At 38.3% G+C, this 20,947-nt stretch overlaps 1 protein-coding gene across 8 annotated transcripts in view; it reads right to left on the bottom strand.

Moving 5' to 3' along the window:
• Positions 1-20,947, bottom strand: part of ADAM22 (ADAM metallopeptidase domain 22) — a 131,569-nt gene that overhangs the window by 96,788 nt on the left and 13,834 nt on the right. For all 8 annotated transcript variants that reach the window (XM_054515060.1, XM_036403793.2, XM_036403809.2 and 5 more), the window contains exon 3: positions 18,474-18,550. In XM_054515060.1, coding sequence (XP_054371035.1) covers positions 18,474-18,550 — 77 coding nt within the window. The remainder of the gene's footprint in view (positions 1-18,473; positions 18,551-20,947) is intronic.

The following is a 20,947-nucleotide window of genomic DNA, read 5'->3' as shown; positions in this document are numbered from 1 at the left end:
GGGCTACCAAGGCAGCTTAAACACAGAAGCTCTTGCACACACTTGCACACTATGCAAACACCTACCTGGGGCAAGCACCAATCCTTCTTCACACACTTGAGACAAAAAACATAAGTGGGACAAGAATATGAACATTCTGGGGCATGAAGAAGCAATTAGAAGTATCTGAGACCAATCTAAAATCAACAATGATCCTGAGTCTCTATTTCACTTGTAAATTGAAATCCAGAATAATACAGGCCTGGAAGTACTTAATAATCCTCTGTTTATAAAAGTAGCAGCACTGAGCTCCACAACAGGAAAAGAGCAACCCTCATAAAAACTATGCACATGTCAGAACTAGAAGACTGTTCCACACTGCAAGAGAAACATACATATGTTGATTTTAGTCCAAAACATTTCTCTGGAGTTTAGCTGTATACTGATCTTATACACCACATTAAATGGTGTTTATGAATGTTTACTCCCAAAGAAAGGAGAAAAAGAAGAAAAGGAGAGAGGGGCACAGGCAGGATAGGCTATGTTGTTTAAAACATAGCAGGTTGTCCACATACTTCAAATTTCATCATGTGATAGGTATTCCTTCTGTTAAGTATAAGTAATAGTTGGAAACCTGTATGGGCAATAACTTACATGACAAAGGTACAAGAAAACAAAGCTATCACTGTATAAAAAAGCCCATGGATAACAAGAGTGTTCTAACAGTTTAAAACCATATAAAAACAACCCCAAATGAACCCAAGATTTCAGAGGAAAAAAGCCCCACCACATCATCAAGCTCCTGACACATATCTTGGGACAATTCCAGAGAGGTGGTGAGGATTAGAGCACTGGGGCTGCTGCTAAGAAAATGACTTGATATTTATGCACTGAGGACAGTCTTAGAGAGTCCTTTCCTTACACAAGTTTGCAAGCATGGAGACTGTTGACTTGAAATAATAGGTGATTTATTTCATAAATCACCCCTTGTTATAGAGGCAACCCCCTAAATTATGAGGGATAGAAGAAGTACAGAGCATGCAGTGAAAACACCATGAGGCTTCTAAGCATAACAGTAGCTAAGGATAAAACAGAACAGAAAAAACAATGCTTTTGTATAAATATGCCTGTATTGTCACCTTGAAATCTCCCCTTTTTGGACCCAGAAATATGCTCTGCAGTATTTTGGCAGAATTGGTACGGGACTAAGATCCATACAGAGCGCAGGAGCCCCATAGTTCAGCAGATACCACATGGTACCTGAAAATTTAAAAATTAAGAGAATAACATTAAAACTTTAAGCAAACATTGAGGGCAAGATGAAAAACTCCTTTGATTACTTAGATCCTTATGTCTCCAGCATGGAGACAGTTCATTCTTTCCAAGTGCAAACGCAATTTGAAATTAATGTGGAATAAAGTTAAAGGACACAAATGTCCTGGACCTGATGTCCTTAGCAAAAATAACCATATGTGAGAAGAGACAATCCAGCATGCAAGCTAAGAGAGTCAGTCCCAAGGGAAGGAGGAGGAGAGGGACTGCTGTAATAAGTCACTTGTGGGACTGCAACAGCAATGTCATGCTGCTCTTGATATCAAGCCAAGTAACTGCAGCACTCACACTGGAAGAGTTCAAAGGGGCACTTGATAAAGGGTGCACTTTCCTGCATCAAGTATTCTCACAACAGTTGGAAAGTGTCTGACTCCACAGACCCTTCACATTCAGTATCATGGAGTAGAAGAAAAATTTATCACAAAGAATGCACCGGTGTGACACTGAAAATTAATGCTTTTCCAGCTGTACAGTTCAAAGTGTCACAAAGTGTTGACTGTTAACAAGCAGAAAACAGTGCCTGGGTTAACAAAAAAACAGCCAGACTCGGTGTGGTACCAGGAGAGCAATATGCATGCATTGTCTCTCTCTAAAAAAAATAAATAAAATCATACCAAATTACTAATTCAATCAATGGGAGCAACACAGGTATAGAAAGGATGAAATGGAAAATGCAATAGTGCTAACAAGTTATTGCTCACACCTTGCAAGTTACAATAAGGACAGAAAGAGCAATCAGCCATTTTCTAAACTTTTTGAGATCTAGCAATACCAGAGTGAGAAGGCAGATGACAGTATCAACAAGGCAGCACCAGCTGCCTTCTCTGTAGCACAGGTGCACTGATGCTGGAAGAGATCAAAAACTGTGATATTTTGGCACATTTTCCAAAAGTTGTTACACCTCTCCCAATTTCTTATCAGACATTCAACTTGAGACTTTGGAGGTGTTGGTATTATTTTAATGCTGTTTTTTCATATCTGTATTTTGTGTTTAACATGTTTTTTTCAATTAAAAAAATTGTAAAAAAATCTTTCATAAAATGCATTGCAGTTAAAAACCCCAATAACCCCAAAGACATTAAGTTTGTTCTAAGGTAGAAAACTACCTTTATACAAAGGGGACTAGACGGGACTACTCAATCTTGAACTTCATGCACACCACTAAAGCCAGCCCTGGAATTATATTAACATAATCTCATTACTCATTTATTATACAAACTGGGAATATGACTGTTTATTTGCAAGTTACTAAACAGGGTCACAGTTTGAATAAAAACAATCCTTTCAAGGCATAGGTGCTGTATCAGTAAGGAAAAGCATGCAAGAAAAACAAACAGGAGTTGATCTATTCACACCCTCTGTTAGTCACTAAAGCAGCAAATTCTTGTTGTTCTTCAGACTGCTGCTAACATCAGCTTAATCATTAAACAGCTACCAAAGATTCCTGAAGCATTTCTCTGTCTTAGTTCAGCATCTATCCAGTGTCAAATCTCACAAAGTAACAGACACCTAAGGAAGCAAGACAGCTAGCAGACCTGTTTTAAAAATCCCTACTTGGGCTGATTTGCTGAAAAAAACCTCAAATCAGGTTTTCCACATCCCAGACACTCTAAAGACTGGGTAGTTGAAAAGCTTTTGATTTCTATACATGCTTAAAAGCCTTGGTGCCTGAAAGGCAAATTCTGCAGCCAACAACTCTGGTCCCCCAGTCAGGATGACAAACTCGGTCCAAGTTCCACATCAGGCACTGGGAATTCTCCTTTGCGTTAATGAACAAACGTGTAGAAACACAGAAATGTTTCCTACTCCAGCTTCAGTTTACTGACAGCTGTGTCCCCAGTTTACAAGAAAGCAGGCAATCCTGCTTTACCCATTTAAAAAGCATAAAAATACCATCAGAATCTGCTGCAAAATACCCAACACAGCTTCAGCCTTTTAACTTCTCCAGGTGGTTTCTCTGTATATTGATTATTCCTAGCTCTGGCTTAGTCTTTCACTGGCAATTTAAATTCCTTTATCTTACTGCTCCCTTGTAATGAACTGGAAGATTTTGGTTGCCATATGGTCTAAGTGGAGGGGAAAGGGTTCTTGATTTCTAAAAGGCTCCTCTGCCAACTTCACTGCTGACAGTGGTGAGGTGCCTCCCACAGATTGGTCTTCTGCCTCTTCCCTTCAGTAACAACAATAAGCCACAGCACAGGTTGTCAGCTACATTCAGATACCCCAGGGAAAACCTGACTGCAGTTACAGTACAATAGCAATAAAAATACAGTTTAAAAACATTCAAACACTTAAAGTGTCCCAGTAAGCATAGCTATAGCAGTTTCTACAGACAGCTGGTGTTTAAGATCACTGTGCTCTGGTTAGGGTGTTAATTGTCCACATAGACTTACAAAATCCTAAATGCTTTGGTAAGGTGGCAGTGGATTTCAGGGCCTGGGATCTCAAAGGTGCTCAAACACTGACCTCTTATTCCCACACAGTATTTAGCTCCTCCTGTTTGGCTTTCCAAGGTCAAGTGAAAGAGACTTGTTAATAATTCCTGTAACTTCTGTACTTTGAAAGCAGGGAGATGCACATTCCTGGAATATGCAATGCATCAAAAGATGATTTAGGTCTAAAGCAAAGTTGTTTTATTAGGATGTTTGCTTGCAGCTCCTGCTGAAGTCAACCAGAACTATTAATGTTCACCCAAGGGCAAAATTTGACATATAACATTATTTTATGTTATACACGAGTCTGAATAGAGATAATATGAAATTCATAACTGAAAACCAGGAACTAGATTTGGATAAAGCAAAACTGAAATGCAGCAATTGTTCAAATGCAGGAGCATGACAGTTTGCCATAGTCCTTGTGCAATTCCACTGGCATTCTCTTTTTCTGCTGGGTGACACAGCTGAAACAAGAGTATTAAAACATCTTTTGGTGTATTTTTGTTTGAATAGCACACAGATTAGAAATATTGAAGGCGAGTACAGAGAACAACTCATGATTTTTTCATTCCCCAGCCATTCCCCCAAGACCTACCCTGTCAATTTGACAGCACCCTGGTGGTCTTCCTTCTCCCTGTGTGTGTAGGAAGGAGCTTATGCTATCAGCAACATGGGGTGAAGGGATTATGTCCTCAGTGATTTACACTCACCTGCAAACAATTCTGAAAGCAGTTTAAAGCTGCTTTCCATACGACAAAAATATTGAAAATGTCCACATCTTTTCCTTGCTGAATTTCAGCTTGAAGATTTTCCTTATTCTTGGTGACATAGTAAAGCATCAGCATGTTGCTGCTGTCATTTGTCCATAATGGAAAGAGGTGCAGAAAGAATTAAAATTAATTTCAATCATATTGTGCTGAACTATTGTACTTAAAGGCAAGGGCAAGCCCTTTTTTGTGACAGACTTTGCAAGGACCAAGCAATAATCACCTTGTTTTTTTCCTGTTCATTTAGCAAAAAAGTAGTTTCTCTCAGGAATTGTCTGCATGATTATCAAGGTGCAAAAATTGAAACCAAAATAAAAGCAGACTATTTAATTTTAAAAATTCCCTTTAGAATTTATCTGCAGAAGCAACAAAAGTCGTAAAGATCTTACTCCTCCAAAGTGCCAAAGTGCCTCGTGTTCAATCTGATGGGGAGTGGGACAGAAATGGAAAGCAGAAAATTTGAAAGAATCCCACTAGGAGGTAGGTGTTCAAGTTCATCTCCCATATGAGAAGCCAAGTCCAGAATTTGCATTACCTACCTTGCTTTACTGTCTGCACACTCAGACAATGTCTAGACAATTCTATTGTAAGTATCAGCCTTTCTATGCTGCTATTAGGAACAGGAGCCATGCATGAATTACTTAAAGTCTGAAATGCATTCCTACCTGGGGGGAGAGGGAGGGAGGGCAGAAATACCCATCTGTGTTTCTGTGTGTGTGTATATATACCCGTGTATATGTGTGTGTGATCGAAGATAATCTTCTGTACAAAGTCCAAAAAGTCAACAGAAGCAGCAAGTGCTCTGTATCCCTGAAATGTAACTTAGACAGCAGCTTAAGGGGACATTCAGTGACGTTTTCTCCCTTGTTAGTACTTACATGAAAACCATGTTTAAGTGAATATTTATATAAGATTTTACAGAAGGAGGAAAAGAAAATAAACTTTTCAAACATTTACTATCAAACACATTACTATATTTCAACAATGAGTTCATCCAGGAATAAGAGTAAGTTTGCAAAAAAAAGAAAATTAAATTAAACAGGCTATATGGGAAGAACTGCAACAGAATGTCAGTGAAATCTGGATTAAAGAGCAGAAGTGGCATCAGACAGGAAACCTGTATGCTTGGGCCTAAAATGCTGCATTTCAGCTCTCCAGACCGAGCAGGACGAGGATTGAGGTGAACTCAGATTTTGAACTTCACAGCTCAAAAGCCCTAAAAACACAAGCAAGAACCTGGTCCCCAGGGGAAAGGTAGAAATTCAGAATGTCAGCTCCTAGTCTTTGAGATTCCCAGCTGCAAAATTGTATCACTCATACCATGAAATGTGGAAAACAAACGCATTCCATAAGTGATGAATTGCATCTCTTGAATTCCTGTAGTCTAGCTAAGAGACAGGCAAAGGGGAAAGCAAATTATGATTACAGCATAGCTGCCTAATTCAAGTGCCAGTACATTATGTATTTACAGGCCATTGGAATATAATTCTATCTGGCTATTGCAAAAATTCTAGCACACCAGAAATCCATTAGCAGTGATGTTCTGGCAAACCACCAAAGAGAAATACATCCTCTTATAGTAAAAAAGAAATTAAGATCAAAGAATGATTATGGATAAGTAGAGGCTAAAGATCAGCAAGCAAGCTCAGAAAATACATTGTAATGCAAGATTTAACTACTCTTCCAAAAAGAAAAAGACAAAAGGAACCATCTAAGTCTGTACCAAAGCAAAGGCTATGCACATATAAATTAAAAGTTCCAGCCATCATTTTTCATTAACACTGGGAATGTATTTATATTAATCTCTTTAGCTGGACTTGGCAGCTTCGTTACAGTATCATATTCAGCTTGATCTCACTGTTTCTCTACAGCTTCACATTTCCTTATTGCCACTTAGTGATGAGCAGCTTTCTGGAGTGAAGTAAAATATACAAAATTTATTCCTTGGTTAAATTCTAGGAAGTTTCCTCTGTAATCAAATTGGCCAACTGACATAGGCAGAAATGTATTGACAATCTGATGCCTTTGGGTGGATTACTGTCTCTCAAGTCATTGGGAGAATTCTCCCACTTTTATAATTAAGCAAAAACAGAGGTGATGATAAAACATATGGCTACAAAACAAAAAGCTTTTTGTCCCTTCAATGATATGTAGAAATAGATGTCCCTTTAGGAAGCAGAGCTACATCAGAATTTCCTTACTTTTTTGCTCTGAAAACATGCATCATTCTATTATAGAAATCTTACATCAAGCTCATTTCTTCTCCTTTCCCTCATCAAAACTTCATTGAATACTATCTAAATTTGACAGGCCAAATGGAAAGTGTGATTCATTGCAAGAGCAATAATAAGCAGTGAGGGAATTGTAATTTTACTGTCGCCACCATGGCTGTCCCTGTGAAAGGAAGGCTGAATGGCTGCCACATGGAATTACCACATTTACAGTCAGACAGAGCACAGTTTTGCTCTAACTGACCTGCTTTGTAGAGAGAAAACCTTTAAGAAGGGGTATTTAGTTATCTCTACCATGATTTAGTCTCAGAATTCTCACTATGGTATATCTGATAACATGCAACCAAGAGCTGAAAATCTGTCATGCCCTTTGGACAGGAGTGCTTTAATGTTGTTCTTTTGAAGCAAATTTCATACCTTTGATATTTAGGCCAACCTTCAGTATGTCATCAGGAGGGGTTTTACTTTGGGAGATGGGCACAGCCCACATGTTTGAATTCTTCCTGTATTTTTATACCCTCCCCAATAGATTCTTCAGCAAGAACAAGGAGATTTGATATGAGGTAAACAACACTGGGTAAAAATAAACTCAGCTATTATAAAAGCTAGATTTTACATGGGTCTGTTTCTCTGGAGAAAGAAGTGAAGATCAAGAGAAAAAAAAGATTTTTCTTTTCAAATGACCTTTTACATCTCAAAAAAGGGCAGAAGCCCAATTTAGAAGAAATATGTCTTTGTAGGTCATCTTTAATAAAAATACAAGATGATTCTTCTTCATCATCTCACTGTATATCACACTGGATGACAGCATTTTATTTCCTTTGGGAGGCTAGAAATAAAGTAAATGGAACAGAAAAGGACAAAAGATAAATACTCTTTTAACATTGTTTTGTCATTTATTTTTTTTTAAAGAAATAGAGTTATTATTATATAACCAGTACTTCAGCCAATTGATAAAAGGATTGTTTTTGGCTTACACAAATCCATTTTTATTTCATAGTAATACAAGCAGATTCCATAATCCTTCATTAAAACACTTGAAAAGAAAGAGAAAAGCTAAAATGCGGTTCTTTTGATAAGGTGTACAATAAGGTATCTCTCACTGCTTTATTCATCTACTGCTTTATTTCATCATACAACTTGGGCAATAAAGAACTAAAAACAAACAGTAAGCAATTCGATATTTGAAGAATTTTAGAGACATAGTGAATTTTGTTCAAATCAGAAAATTATTTAAAAGGAAAATTTGAGTTTAATATAATTGAAAAAACAGAGAAATAGATGGGCCCTTACGGAATAACACGATAACAATAACACAATAACACAATAACAATGAATCACAAACGCCTAAGTTCAAAGGCCTACAAAGGATCCAAACTCCAGGGGTTTGAGTTGTGAGAGTATCAGGTGATCAAGCAAACCCTCATCTACAGTATGTAAACAGAGCAGCTTTTGGCATGATGAAGAAATAAGAGGTTTACCAATGGAATATTTGTCTACCACAAGCCAGTCTGCAATGCCAATGCATCCTCCAGGTGAAAACTCTGTGACAAAAGGCCGTGGCCCTGACTCAGCCCAGCGAGCTGCTGGGAGCACAGCACCAGTGGGGCAGGACACAGCCCCAGTGGGTGAGGGCAGCTTCTGGCTTCCTTGGCCACAGCACCCCTGGGAAACAGGGCAATGAGCAGGATCAGTACTTCCTGCCAGATTTGCATTCGATAATTGGTGCTTTGGGGTTTGAAAACCTGATTTTTGTGCATGTTTTGGAAGAGGAAAGAAGTCTACCCATGTAGAGGGGTTATTACCTGCTGCATCTCATGCTAATACAGCCAGGGAGAAAACTGCAGCACTGTGTGCAAAGCCTTTCAAACCAAACTGAAGAATTTGATTTGTTTGTGGTTTGCTTCAAGGAAACTCTTTCTGCACTAAGGTGACACAATTGTCTGCAAATGCAGTTTTACCCACTAGCAGGTCCCAGCCAAATGCAAACAATTACATTAAAGACCACTCCATACAGATTGTCTGGCAGAAGAAGCCTGTTCCAGCCACTGAGTGAGGAAACATGGGCACACCCATCTCACACTTATTAGCAAAACACACTAAAAAATGCTACATAAATTTCACACAACCACAGAAAGAAATAGCTGTGGGCTTCAAAGATGCACCTTTCATCAGATATTGCAAAGAAAGCAAACAAGTCCAATGCTTAGGTACAGCAGGGTTTGTGTGTGCATGCTGAGCACTGTTATTTGCTACCTAAGATATTCCATATGTTAACAATACATTGTTTTAATAACACCTGTTGATTCAGTTTCTGGATTAAAAACACATCTAAGAAGAGCCACCATCCTGAATAGAAAATGGCTGAATAACCTATTTCTCATATAATCTTACAAAATTAAAGACCAAGAGTTCATATGCTGATGATTTTTCCAGACATCCATTAGGTCCTCAATTCCCCAGCAGAAAGTGTAATCATTTTGACAATTTTCATTCTTCATATCTTCATTCCTAGCTCTATGCATCCCTTGACTCCTTGTCTAGAAAAGTAAATTTCAATTCATTTCACTGCTTAGCTGAGGATAGTATTTAAGCCCCAAGCTAAAAGTCCTTCAGCACTTCCTCTGCTTCTGTAAGTGTTATTTTTACAGAAGATCATGATGCCAAAGGAGTTCTCAAGGAGAAAGTAAAAACAGGGCCGAGTGGCTGGACAACACCAGAAGAGGCATATGAAGGAAACTCTATCAGCAGGAAGGCTGCTGACTCAGGGAAGAGATGCCCTATAAATGATAGTAGAGAAAATACCTGCTATTCATATTCTACTTCATGCATTTTCCTCTTTACTACCCTCCTCCTGTGTTTTACTCTGCCCACTATTTATAAGTACGAATTCACAGGGCCATAGGAGTGGTGTAGCCATGGTGGTCTGAGAATCTAAGTGGCAGGAAGCAAGAAAAAATAATGCTCCTATTAGACCAACTCGGCTATGGCTGCCACTTGCTTTTGTAAACATGAATTGTATTCTAGCTGTTAAATCATAACCAAATAAAGAACTAGTTGATAAGGTCAAGGGTTTGTTTTGTAGTATTTATGGATTTGGCAGTAATCTAAATACAAATCAAACATTCAAGTAAAAACTCTGGTGCTTACACTGATATTAGCATATAAAGACACAATTCCATTTCAGAGGAACAGTAAATCCAGAAATTACACTTTAACTATCATAGTCCCTTTTACAGGCTAAATAAAAAACCACAATTTTTCTTGTAAAATCTTGTAAAAAAAAAAAAAGCTTGTAAAATCTCTCACAATGGCTAAAGGATATTTGACTGTTAAAGTTACAGTCACTTGGAGATAGTTGACACTTAGAAGATAAATTCATAGGTGCTGAAACATTATTTGATTCTTTCCCTAGTTTGAACCATTTTACTTAAAACACACTAAATATAGCACTAATATATGACTGATCTGTAGCTATGAGGTATCTCTGTATATGTGTGTGTGAAATATATTTCTCCTAAATGACCTGGTAATCTAAGGTATATCATCAAGAATGAAAAACATTATGCTAATAGAATGATAATATCTCTTCAGGATAATTAATCTCTTTTTGCCCTACACAAACACACACTCACAAATATACACTAATATAGTCTCTATGATTATTTTTGTGTCAGAAAAATTCAGACTGTGGAAAGGCAATTTACTTAGTGCTGATAATTCCATATATTTTAATCACTCTAAACCAACAAACATTGCTTCCAGTAAATGCAATTGCCTAAACACAGTAAAATACTCTTTATCACATCCTTTGAGGGGAAAACAAAGGAATGGCCTTTCATAAAATTTTTAAAGGGTTAGGGAAGTATCTATGAAGGGATGCACAGTGACACACTTGGAAATAACAGGTAAATTAAACAAATTACCTTTTGTCCTCACTTTAACCAGGATGCCAATAAAGCACTCACTGGAATTTCACAGACATCACTTTAACTTTTCATATCCAGCTGAAGTCAGCAGCAAACCTGTGCTGATTTCAACAGTGTTTACCAGCAACTTGTACTGAATCAACAAATCTATTGACAATAATACAGAAATAATGGGAAGCAGAAATTTGTTAACCTAAAACTAAATTATAATATAAAAAATGTAATTGAGTTATCAAAAGCAATTCATCCTTTCAAGAGATGTTTTAAGCATAATAGAACTGTGTACAAAACAAACTGAAGGAAGATAATAAACTTATAGATAATTGACATAGGTTTATCGAAAATTCTTCTTGTCCAACTTAGTCAGGGATTTTTTTGCATGGGATTATAAATTCAAAAGTAATAGTGATTATACAATAAGACTAAAGAACATTGTTCATATTTACTAAATAGTCAACTCTACAGTGAGAAAAAGGAAGTTTAAAAAAATAAAAAATTTAAGTCCTGGGCAAATTTTGGGAACAATGGAAAGAAGGATTTCAATAAGAAATGCAAAAGCTATGCTACCCTTTATACATGACACAGACAAAAGACAGTAGTGAATGTATGATTCAGCAAAGAATACTGGGTACGTCATCAAAACACTGGGTACGTCATCAAAAGGTAAAGAAATTATTAAAGGTCTTAAAAGGTGCCATTTTGTCAGAGATCCAGGAGGTCAAACTTTGAATATAACAAAAAGAACTAATACACTGTACACACTGAGGTGGGAGGAGAACTCCATGCTACAGAGCTTTTTCAGACTGAAACTATGGTTCAAATGTTTATCAATTAGGTTAATTAGCAATCAAAAAACTTATATTTTTACAAATTCCTAAGTCTCACACTTAAACACAAAAATGAAAAACAAACAAACGAGCAAACAAACACAAAAGGCAGGAGCCCTGAGTGATGATGCTACAAGTCTGACTGCATAACCCCAAGCAACTTCCCCAGTCTCAGGATGTTTAGTGTTACACTAGTAAAACCCTGGATTTTTTCCTTACCCTTCTTTGTCTCTCAGCCCAAACAAAATCAGTTGTTAGAAATCTCTGCGTAATCAACGTTTTTCATTAAGCGTAAAAAAAGTAAGTTATTCAAAACAGTTTGTACAAAATATGTGTTAGCAACAAACAAAATAATTGCCTCCCAGACAACAAAATCAACACTTGAAATTAAGCAACAGCATCAGTGAGAAAGTGTTTCTCAAGCCCACATAACTTTGCACTTATGACCACAGTAGCTTTTCCATCACAGAGTGTGATGGGAGATGGCCTCAAAAGAGGGCTGAGAAAGAACAGTCCTGTTGGGTCAGCTGTTGGTCACAGAGCACACAATAAACATTACTTAACAAATAATTCAAAGATAGTGCAGAACATGATTCAGTACCTCATTCAGAAGACCTGAGCCCAGTCTATATTGTTCTACACATAAATTGATAATAAATAATAAAGTTTCAGAGCACTCTCATATGGTGAAAAGGCTATTATTTTAAGTAAGAATCAATTTCTAAAATGTCATCATATCCAAGTGGGGCTCCATAGCCTGAACACAGCATGAACAAGAAAAGTGAACTTAGCTTGAATTCCTTTGACCCCAGTAAATTGCAGCCACTAGTGAGAAAAACCAGGACTGTGTGCAGCCAAGACATTCACTAAAGTAACTAATAAGGGATTGAGTTGGACCATAGGGAGCCCAAAAGGGCTCAGAGGAAGAGCTGATCCTCCTCAGGTTTGATCTGACCACCACTCACCACACACAGCTACCCAAACAGCTACCAGGCATCGCTACAAGAGTGACAGAGACCAGAAAGCACAGAAGCACAGAGCATTTTGGAGGAGCAAAGGCAGACGGGTTCGCTCGCTCCCCTCCTGCGGGTGACCAGGAGAAGCGCAAGACTCACAGGGGCAGCACAGGAGAACAACTCACCAAAAACCACAGAAGTTACGAACAGTGCAACTGCATTTTTTAAACCACTTGGGGAAATTAATCCATTTGAATTCCACAGAGCCAAATGTTTACAATTTAGAGCAAATTTAGGAATATGTTTTTCATTTACAGCTTACATGACACATTGATATTAGTGTTGGAGACCATTTGCCAAGAGAAATTACAGGCAAAGTTTCAGCAGTTTATCTCATGAAAAAGCTGACACTTGTCTGTCAAGATGACTTTTATTTTGCTTCTCTTTTCAGAATTTTTTGATGAAGTTTACAGTCTGATCCTGTAAGGTTTGCAAAACCCTAGTTAAAAGACATTCCTAATAAACATTCCCCACAAGGCATGAGGAATGTCTGTATCCTTCTCAGCAGTAGCTGCAAAACACATTCTGTGGTACAGCAAAACAATCCAATTTCTGGGGTGCCAGGAACATTGCAGTATCACTAACCAGAAATAATTTAAATTAAGATTGACATATACAAAAAATCTATCAATATTTTCTGAATAAGCTTTTTCGGTTTTGCCTACCTTTTAATAAACTAAGAGAAAAGGGTGTTTATTTTCCACATAGAAAAAAAATTATTGAAGAGTTTTTAAAAATTGCCTCATATGTAATCTTTCAGCCTTCTGAAAGTAGTTGATCATGACAACCATCAATTTATAATGTGCTGGTCCTCCTTCAGGACATGGGCAGGTGCTCAGTTGGAACAGATGACGTGTGAGCTTCCTGAAGTGGCAGAGTTTCTGATCATATCTCACCCAGCCTACTACTTCTGTGTAGATTAAACTTCCACTAAAACATGGACCAAAGGAATTAAAATTGTATTGCAGGAAGAGAAAGCAGCTGATGGTTCTGCTCCATCCTAGTGACTGACTGTCACCAGGAAGGACAGCGCAGTCCTGAAGCACTAAATATAAGGCTGAAATCCTTATTTATGCTTGTGACCATAAATAGAGCACTTCAGAGCACTTCCCCATCACCACAAACCTGAAGATCCCAGGCTACCAACGTGTTCACTCTCACAAAGAAAAGGACAGGATCAGGGATCAGAGAGGGCTCTTCCTGTTATAACATGAGAAGCCAAGTCACACACAGGTGGTCAGATGCTTCAGGGAGCTTTCTGAAGGCCAAGAAACTCTTTGGTGTCCACACTGCACCTCAGAAGTGACCACGTTTCAAACTCACACTCAAGAAACACTCTCTGCTTGTCTCCATGATGGAGACACCACAGCCTTTATACAAAGGGTGATGCTGCAGCATCATCTTTCTTGCCCATCATGGTTTCCACTAAGTGAACCTGGGGTGATCCCCCCATGTCAGAGCCCATCCAGCACAAAAACTACAGTTTTTCCAACTGCCCATCCAGCAGCACTCTCCTTCCTTCCAGCCCACAACCACAGCTTGCTTTGGGCCATCATGACATCAGGTCTCAGCTGCTTCACCCATGAACAAACATGCCCTGCCTCAGGTGCTCTAAGACAGATACATGTGAGCAAAAGGGATTCAAAGAGACTTTCAGAAACTCGTCCTGATGAGCTCTGCTGCTTAATCACATAGTTACAACACAAGAGGAGAGTGTAAATGGTTGTGTGACTACATTTAAGAAGAAATATTCTATATTAAAAAATAAACAGCCATTTGCTGAGCCACAGATGTCACCACAGCATTAAAAACTTTGAGAGGAAGGAATTAAAATAAGGAAATGAGGAAGCACACTTCATTGCTGTGGGACCCCTGCACAGGTCTGGGTCAGTGGCTGGACACCTGTGGAGGGTGGGAAGGCTGGAGCAGCACCTGCCTGTGCTGCTGGCCAGCCCTGGCTCTGCCATTGCTGGAGGCAGCACTAATGAGGATAGCCAGAGAAAACAGCTCCATTGGATGCAGCCCTGAACGCGTACGGATACCAAGGCAACGGACTCATAAACACACCAAAGCCACGAATGCATCCCTAACCTCTGCCTAAGGGATTGAACCTCCTAAAAATACAGCTGATTTGATCTGAAAGCTCCTTTGTAAATGCTGCAGCCAGCTGAACAGGCAAGGAAGTTAGAAAGAAACACTGTATCTTAGAAAAAAGCTCATTGTAGAAACACTATGGCAACTCAGGAAAAAAGGAGGGAGAAAGAATGGCGATGTATATGGAGAAAACACCACCATCACTAAGGAAAACTGAAAAAGGGAAACTACACTGTAATTTTAACAGCTTATTACTTTCCATTATCATTACAGGTTATACTTCAGGATATTTTACATCTGCATTTAATGTGAACAAATCTGCATTCACAAGTGGTTGAGATCCAAAATAAGCAAGAACACAGATTTCAATGTTAAACTGCCATACTTTAATGCCAGTTGGAAATTTTTTCATTTTTTTCCTCTCACTTGCATCCAGGACTTGCCCAATACTCCTGTCCTGGGCCTCAGTTTTCCTGATGTGTGAAATGTTCATGTAATGTCCACTTCTTTATTTTCCTGCCCAGCTCCTGTATCTTCGCTGCTTGTTTCGCAGCAGAAATCAGTGAGCCTTTGGTTGCAGGCCACCGCTCTGGGAGGTGGCAGAAGAAGGGAAAGGTGCTTCAACTAACACCCCAAAACAATAGCAACAAGGGAAGACAAGAGGTAAAATCAGGCAATGGGGGAAGAGAGAAAAGCAGGACACCATCAACATTTCTGCCAGACTCACTGCGAGTGTACAGAAAGTTAACAAGGAAACAGTTAAAGAAATATAAGAAATTTTTGCAATACCTATGGTGGTGGCTAAGTGGACAACTATTCCTGATGAGTAAAGATGACAAAGAAATGTGTGACCCTAGAGAACCGAATAAGAACAGAGATGGAAAATACACAAACACAACAGAATCTAAAATAAAATAGGGTACACAACAGGAGTATGTATAGAACAGCACAGGCAAATGCAGCAGAGGGAACAGAGAATCTGACAGATAAAAATATGGATTTGAAAAGAATAGAGAAAATAACACCCACACAGAAAGCAGCAAAAGATGAAAAAATATTTGCGGAAAAACATCTGGGGTCAGAAGCATATTTTAACTTCTGATTTATTTTTTTTAAGCTCCCAGTTTGCTACTCTCATTTTAATTTTGAACTTTTTTCCCTCCATAAATTGGTGAACTATATGGGAGAATGAACACTTTCACTGTGACTGATTTCCACTGATACTGTAACTACAGATGATGCTCAGGTATATTCAGGTACACTAAGCTGTAAACAACATGAAGACTGGCAAGGAAGGAGACTGGCATAGGCAAGGAGTGGCCCTCCTTTCTGACAACCTATCTATTTTAAATTATTTCTCTCCTTGTGTCCCCCATACCATCTTTAACATTTCTCAAATGTGTATTATACATAGGAGCTAATTTTACAAGAAGAGCCTCTTTCAGCTTGCTTTAGATATTAGCAGAGGTTCAGTTATGAATACTAAACTGATAGTTTTTGCAGAGGATAAGTAAAATCTTTAATCTTACTGCTTACAGGAATTTAGCTACTTTTCAACTATAGAGCTACTGTGGTCTAAATATACACACAGAATATAATATGGAGAGTAAGAAAAGAAAAAAATATTTACAACCTTCTGAATGAAAGATTTTTTCACAGGAATGATAATTAAAAATGCATTTTAAATGTTGCTCTGGTATACCTGGCCCCCTTTTTATTTGATGATCTGCAAATAATATTGCAGAGGTAGTTTAAAAGTTGATTTAGATATCAGGACAGCAGCCAAAAATCCTGATTTCTTTGCAGCCTTCTTCTTTTCATTTTGCACAATTTTTGATAGAATTTCTTTCATATTATAAAAAGTGAATCTTTTTAATATTGAGTTGGATTCCGGCACTCTCAAGAACAATAAGAATGCATTTTCACAGTCTTACCATACACATACTTGTGCAATACCATCCAAGACAATAAAGGAATCACACGAAAATGGCACTCAGCTCAAAACAGTTTAAATGTTAAACATATGTTTGCGTGTCTATGTGCATAAACAAAAATTCTACCTAGACGTTTTCTAACACGTACAAAGCCGCAGCTCATAAAATCAAAGCCTTAACTTCTCTTTTCATAGACCGTTAGTAAATGTGTTTACTTTTTTTAAGATGACCTGAAGTTTATACTGTAAGGACAATACTGATGTTTTAGAAACTAACTGTGACCACACCATTAACCTGCTAAATTAAAACAGGTTTGTGCAGCCTACTCTCAGTAAGGTATAAATACTTTACAAAATTTCTACTTCCAAGAAACATTTTGGTATCAAGGATTTGGTGCTTTTCAGCAAGAAATTCTTCCTCTATAACTGTTTTAAAATACAGTTGTTGTAAAATCATACTTCTAAAGCAGCCTCTTGCCTTCTCCTTCCAGCAGCACAGTGTCTCCACTGTCTGTAACCAGCAGGGATTCACATGTGCTTCTTAACTAATGTCAGTGCACATAAAGAAATTGCCACTGTTTCAAGTTTATTTACAAGTGAAAAAACAAACCTGATATTTGAGTGGGTGTCATTGCAACCCGAAGTTCATCTTTACAGCAGAAAAACTTGCAGCAATTGCATGCAAACTCTTACACCAAACCACAAAACATTATGTTCAATTATTAGGAGCTGAATTACTTAACAAAACACTTCTATTTACTCTATTATTTATTCTCTTTTCACTTCAGGACAGAAAAGCAAAGCAACTCCTATGTTAAAATAGCTGTGCTAAAAGACTACTGCAAAAACTCATTAGTGAAAGCCACACACCAGATTTCACTGTAAGTTTAATATTATTCAATCTTTTCTCGTGGACTGAAGTTCACAGTGCTACTGCTTTACAATGCTTCTCTGTTCCCAAAGGCTGTAAACACATCTGGAGAAACTTAATTCCCAAGTATTCATTGTTTTTTGAGGATTAGCTGTTGTGCAATTGATGTATCTTCAGTACTTTATGCTTGGTTATTAAAATTCTCAGAGCTACCAGTTATTGGGAGATCCCCCCTTTAATATCCTGGGGTGTTCTGTATGAAGTTTGTAATTTGCCTTTATGGTAAACTGGCAGAAGCAAGGCCATACCTGGAGGGCTGTGTCCAGTTCTGCCTGCTGAGAACAAGAGAGACACAGAGCTCCTGATGCAAGTCCAGCAGAAGGCAACAAAGATGATTCAAGGACAGGGGCATTTCTCTTAGGAGGAAAGGCTGAGAGAGCTGGGCCAGTTCAGCCTTGAGAAGAGACAACTGAGAGGAGACCTCACCAATATCTTCAAGTATCTGAGGGGAGGGTGCCCAGAGGATGGACCAGGCTCTTCTTGGTGCTGCCAAGCAATAGGACAAGAGGCAGCAGGCAGAAACTGATGCACAGGAAGTGCCACCCAAATATGAGGATTCTTTACTGTGCAGGTGATGGAGCACTGGAACACATTGTCCAGAGAGGGTGTGGAGTCCCTCACTGGAGATATTCAAGAATCATCTGGACACAATCCTGTGCCATGCGCTCTAGGATAACCCTGCATGGATAAGTGGTTAGACCAGATGACCCACTGGTCCCTTTCAACCTGAACCATTCTGTGATTCTGTGAAGTGAAATTATGCTACTAAAATGATAATCATACTGGAATAGGTACCAAGTAGTAACAATGGGAATATCAAAGCCTACAATGCTACTCAAGAAAGTAACAAAAGAACCTAAAATATACCATTACAAATTAATTCAATACCTAAAATCATATTTTTGCTATAATACATCCTCCAAAAACTCCACTGGAAAATTCCATTTCACAGGCACCAGGTCTTGGACAAATGTAGTGTAAGATACAGTCATTACTTACTGGTTTAGTGTCACATCTAAGATGAAAGATGATCCAAAAGCATCAACTTGGAAGCTGGCTCGAGCAATGTGGGTAGACTGCAATATAGAAAAGACTAGAATTATTATTAAGTCATGGCAAAACCTTTTGTACTGGTTTGAAAATGCAGAAACAAGATATATACAGTAAGTAAAAATATGTCATTACCCAAATAAAATTGCATTGAAACAGACAAAGCAGTCTATGATAATGAATAAAAGATCAGTTTTCTGAATCTATGAGACTTATTCAAGAATTCCCAACAACACAATCTGTGACTCAGAGCAGCCCCCATCTTGACCCATCTACGGTAGGAACAGCTCTTCAAATTCCCATCCTGGGCAAAACTTCCCAACAAAGGGAAGTGAGACCTCCCCTGGCTCACGTGTTCCTTACAGTGACTCTGGACACAGACCAGAGAGAACAGCTGAGACATGACTGGCTTGGTCAGACAACTATACTCTCAAAAATCTCACCAACACTGCCTGGAAGAAACTGTTCATTCACACAGACTCTCATACAGCGAGGGGATAGCAATGGGCTAAAATATAATCAGCTGCATTTTCTGTAAAGCTCTGACTCACAACCCTCTAAAAGGTTCCCAAAACTCCAAACCCTTGAGCAGCTACTAAAACCAAAGAAAAACGGATGGTAGAGAAACAGCTTGCTTGCTTGCTTCCTTTCTTTTCTTCTTTTCTTTACCATATATTCTCCCCAAATGGTTCCTTTAATTCAGTCCTATAGCAGACAAACATGGGAACACTTTGTAAGTCCCAACTGACAGGAACAAGAGGGTTTTTTTTAGTAGTAGTGGAAGAAAATACTCAGCTATCCAATAGAAATGCAACACTTGTTTCTAGACCTGAAAACACCCAAGAAAGGGAACAGCCATGTTATTTAACTAATTAATTAGAAAGCTACTTGGAGACATTTTGGAACAGTATCAACTTTGTTCCTATTTTGATTCCATTGAAAAGTGCACATTAAGATTTGAAGCATGTAGACAGAGGACCTAAAAGGAAACGCTGAAGAGCCACTTACAACGCTAAACTACACTTCTCCAAATAAACATAATACAGGATAGTACAACTGTAACAAATGATTTATTGAAAATTCTGGGAAACACGGGACAGGATGGGATAATGTGAATCATCAAATTAACTCTTTCTAAAACTACTGGCAGGCTTTCAATAGACATTAAATCCAGAAGAGCTGAGAATACCAGCTTCCTTGGAAAAGAACAGCAGCAACGAAAAGGAAAGTTGAGGGAATCATGACATTTTTGTTTATTACATCTTTTAGTTGCCCTACAGCAAAATTTTCTTGTTATGTCTACATATATAAGCAGGAGCATTAATAAATAAAAAAGACAACGACCATGAATACATATATATATAAACAGATGAATCCTTTAAAAACCCAGAAGTTAAGACAGTTTCTCTTACTAGAGGATGCTCAGGCTGAGGGCCCTCTACAAAAATGACTGGCTGTGTCTCTACTGTGAAGTTGCACAAAAAATTGCATAACAAGAAATTCTACACATTTACATTACACTTCAGAAGGATGCAGTAAAACTGGAAAGCTCCTTAGAAGGCACCTCAATAGATATAACTCAGTGTCAGATATCCTTTTGTCTCTCTCCACTACATCTAACCTGCTTTGTAACACACGCCACCAGGTCTTTGCTAAGTGGTTCTTTATGGATAATTTATCATCTTTTTTTGAACAAATGTATCCTTTTTCACCAAATGAATATATGTATTACATATAGTTCACCTTATCTGGGTAAATAATAGGTGGTTAATTACCATCAATATTAAAAGCATATTTTCTATCAAAAAGAAAGCATGAAGAAATTAAAAATAAAATAAACAAACAAAAAAATCTACATCCAGCTGGCATCTGCAATGACACCCACAGAATGTACAGACACCCACAGCACATATGGCACCCACATGCAGGACCATCACTTAGCTGCTTCTGGCCTGCAGCAGCTAGTGCAACCATAAATACAGCAAAAACAACCATCAACAAATTATCACGTTACCATTTTTGTTTCTTTTCCACCTCTCAGGCAGCAGAGTCTGCTTTGAATTATTTTAAAATTTCATCTTCTCTTGCTAGATGTGAATTTTCAGACTGCTGTTCACAAACAGGAGGTGACAGGCCAAGAATCTAGTAAGGTACAAAGGACCAATGGCAGTTCTGTCATTCCCTTGTTCCACTGCAGCCCATTTGCTGACCTTAGCTAACCTTCATTCAGCCACCTGCACTGCAGCAACTGCTTTCTGATCAAAGGAGAAAGGACAGCCCAGTCCTTTGATTCTCATCATTACATTATTAAATGCAAAGAAGATTCTACAGCATTTTAGTATTCCCACTTGTTAACAACACAGCTACATATGCCATCATTTAGATCTCTACACAGAGCACAACCAAGTCTTCTATATGACCAT

The sequence above is a fragment of the Molothrus ater genome, chromosome 1 (genome assembly GCF_012460135.2).
Source record: "Molothrus ater isolate BHLD 08-10-18 breed brown headed cowbird chromosome 1, BPBGC_Mater_1.1, whole genome shotgun sequence".
In the NCBI taxonomy this organism is placed as follows: Eukaryota; Metazoa; Chordata; class Aves; order Passeriformes; family Icteridae; genus Molothrus; species Molothrus ater.
This window is presented reverse-complemented; position numbering and strand designations above follow the sequence as displayed.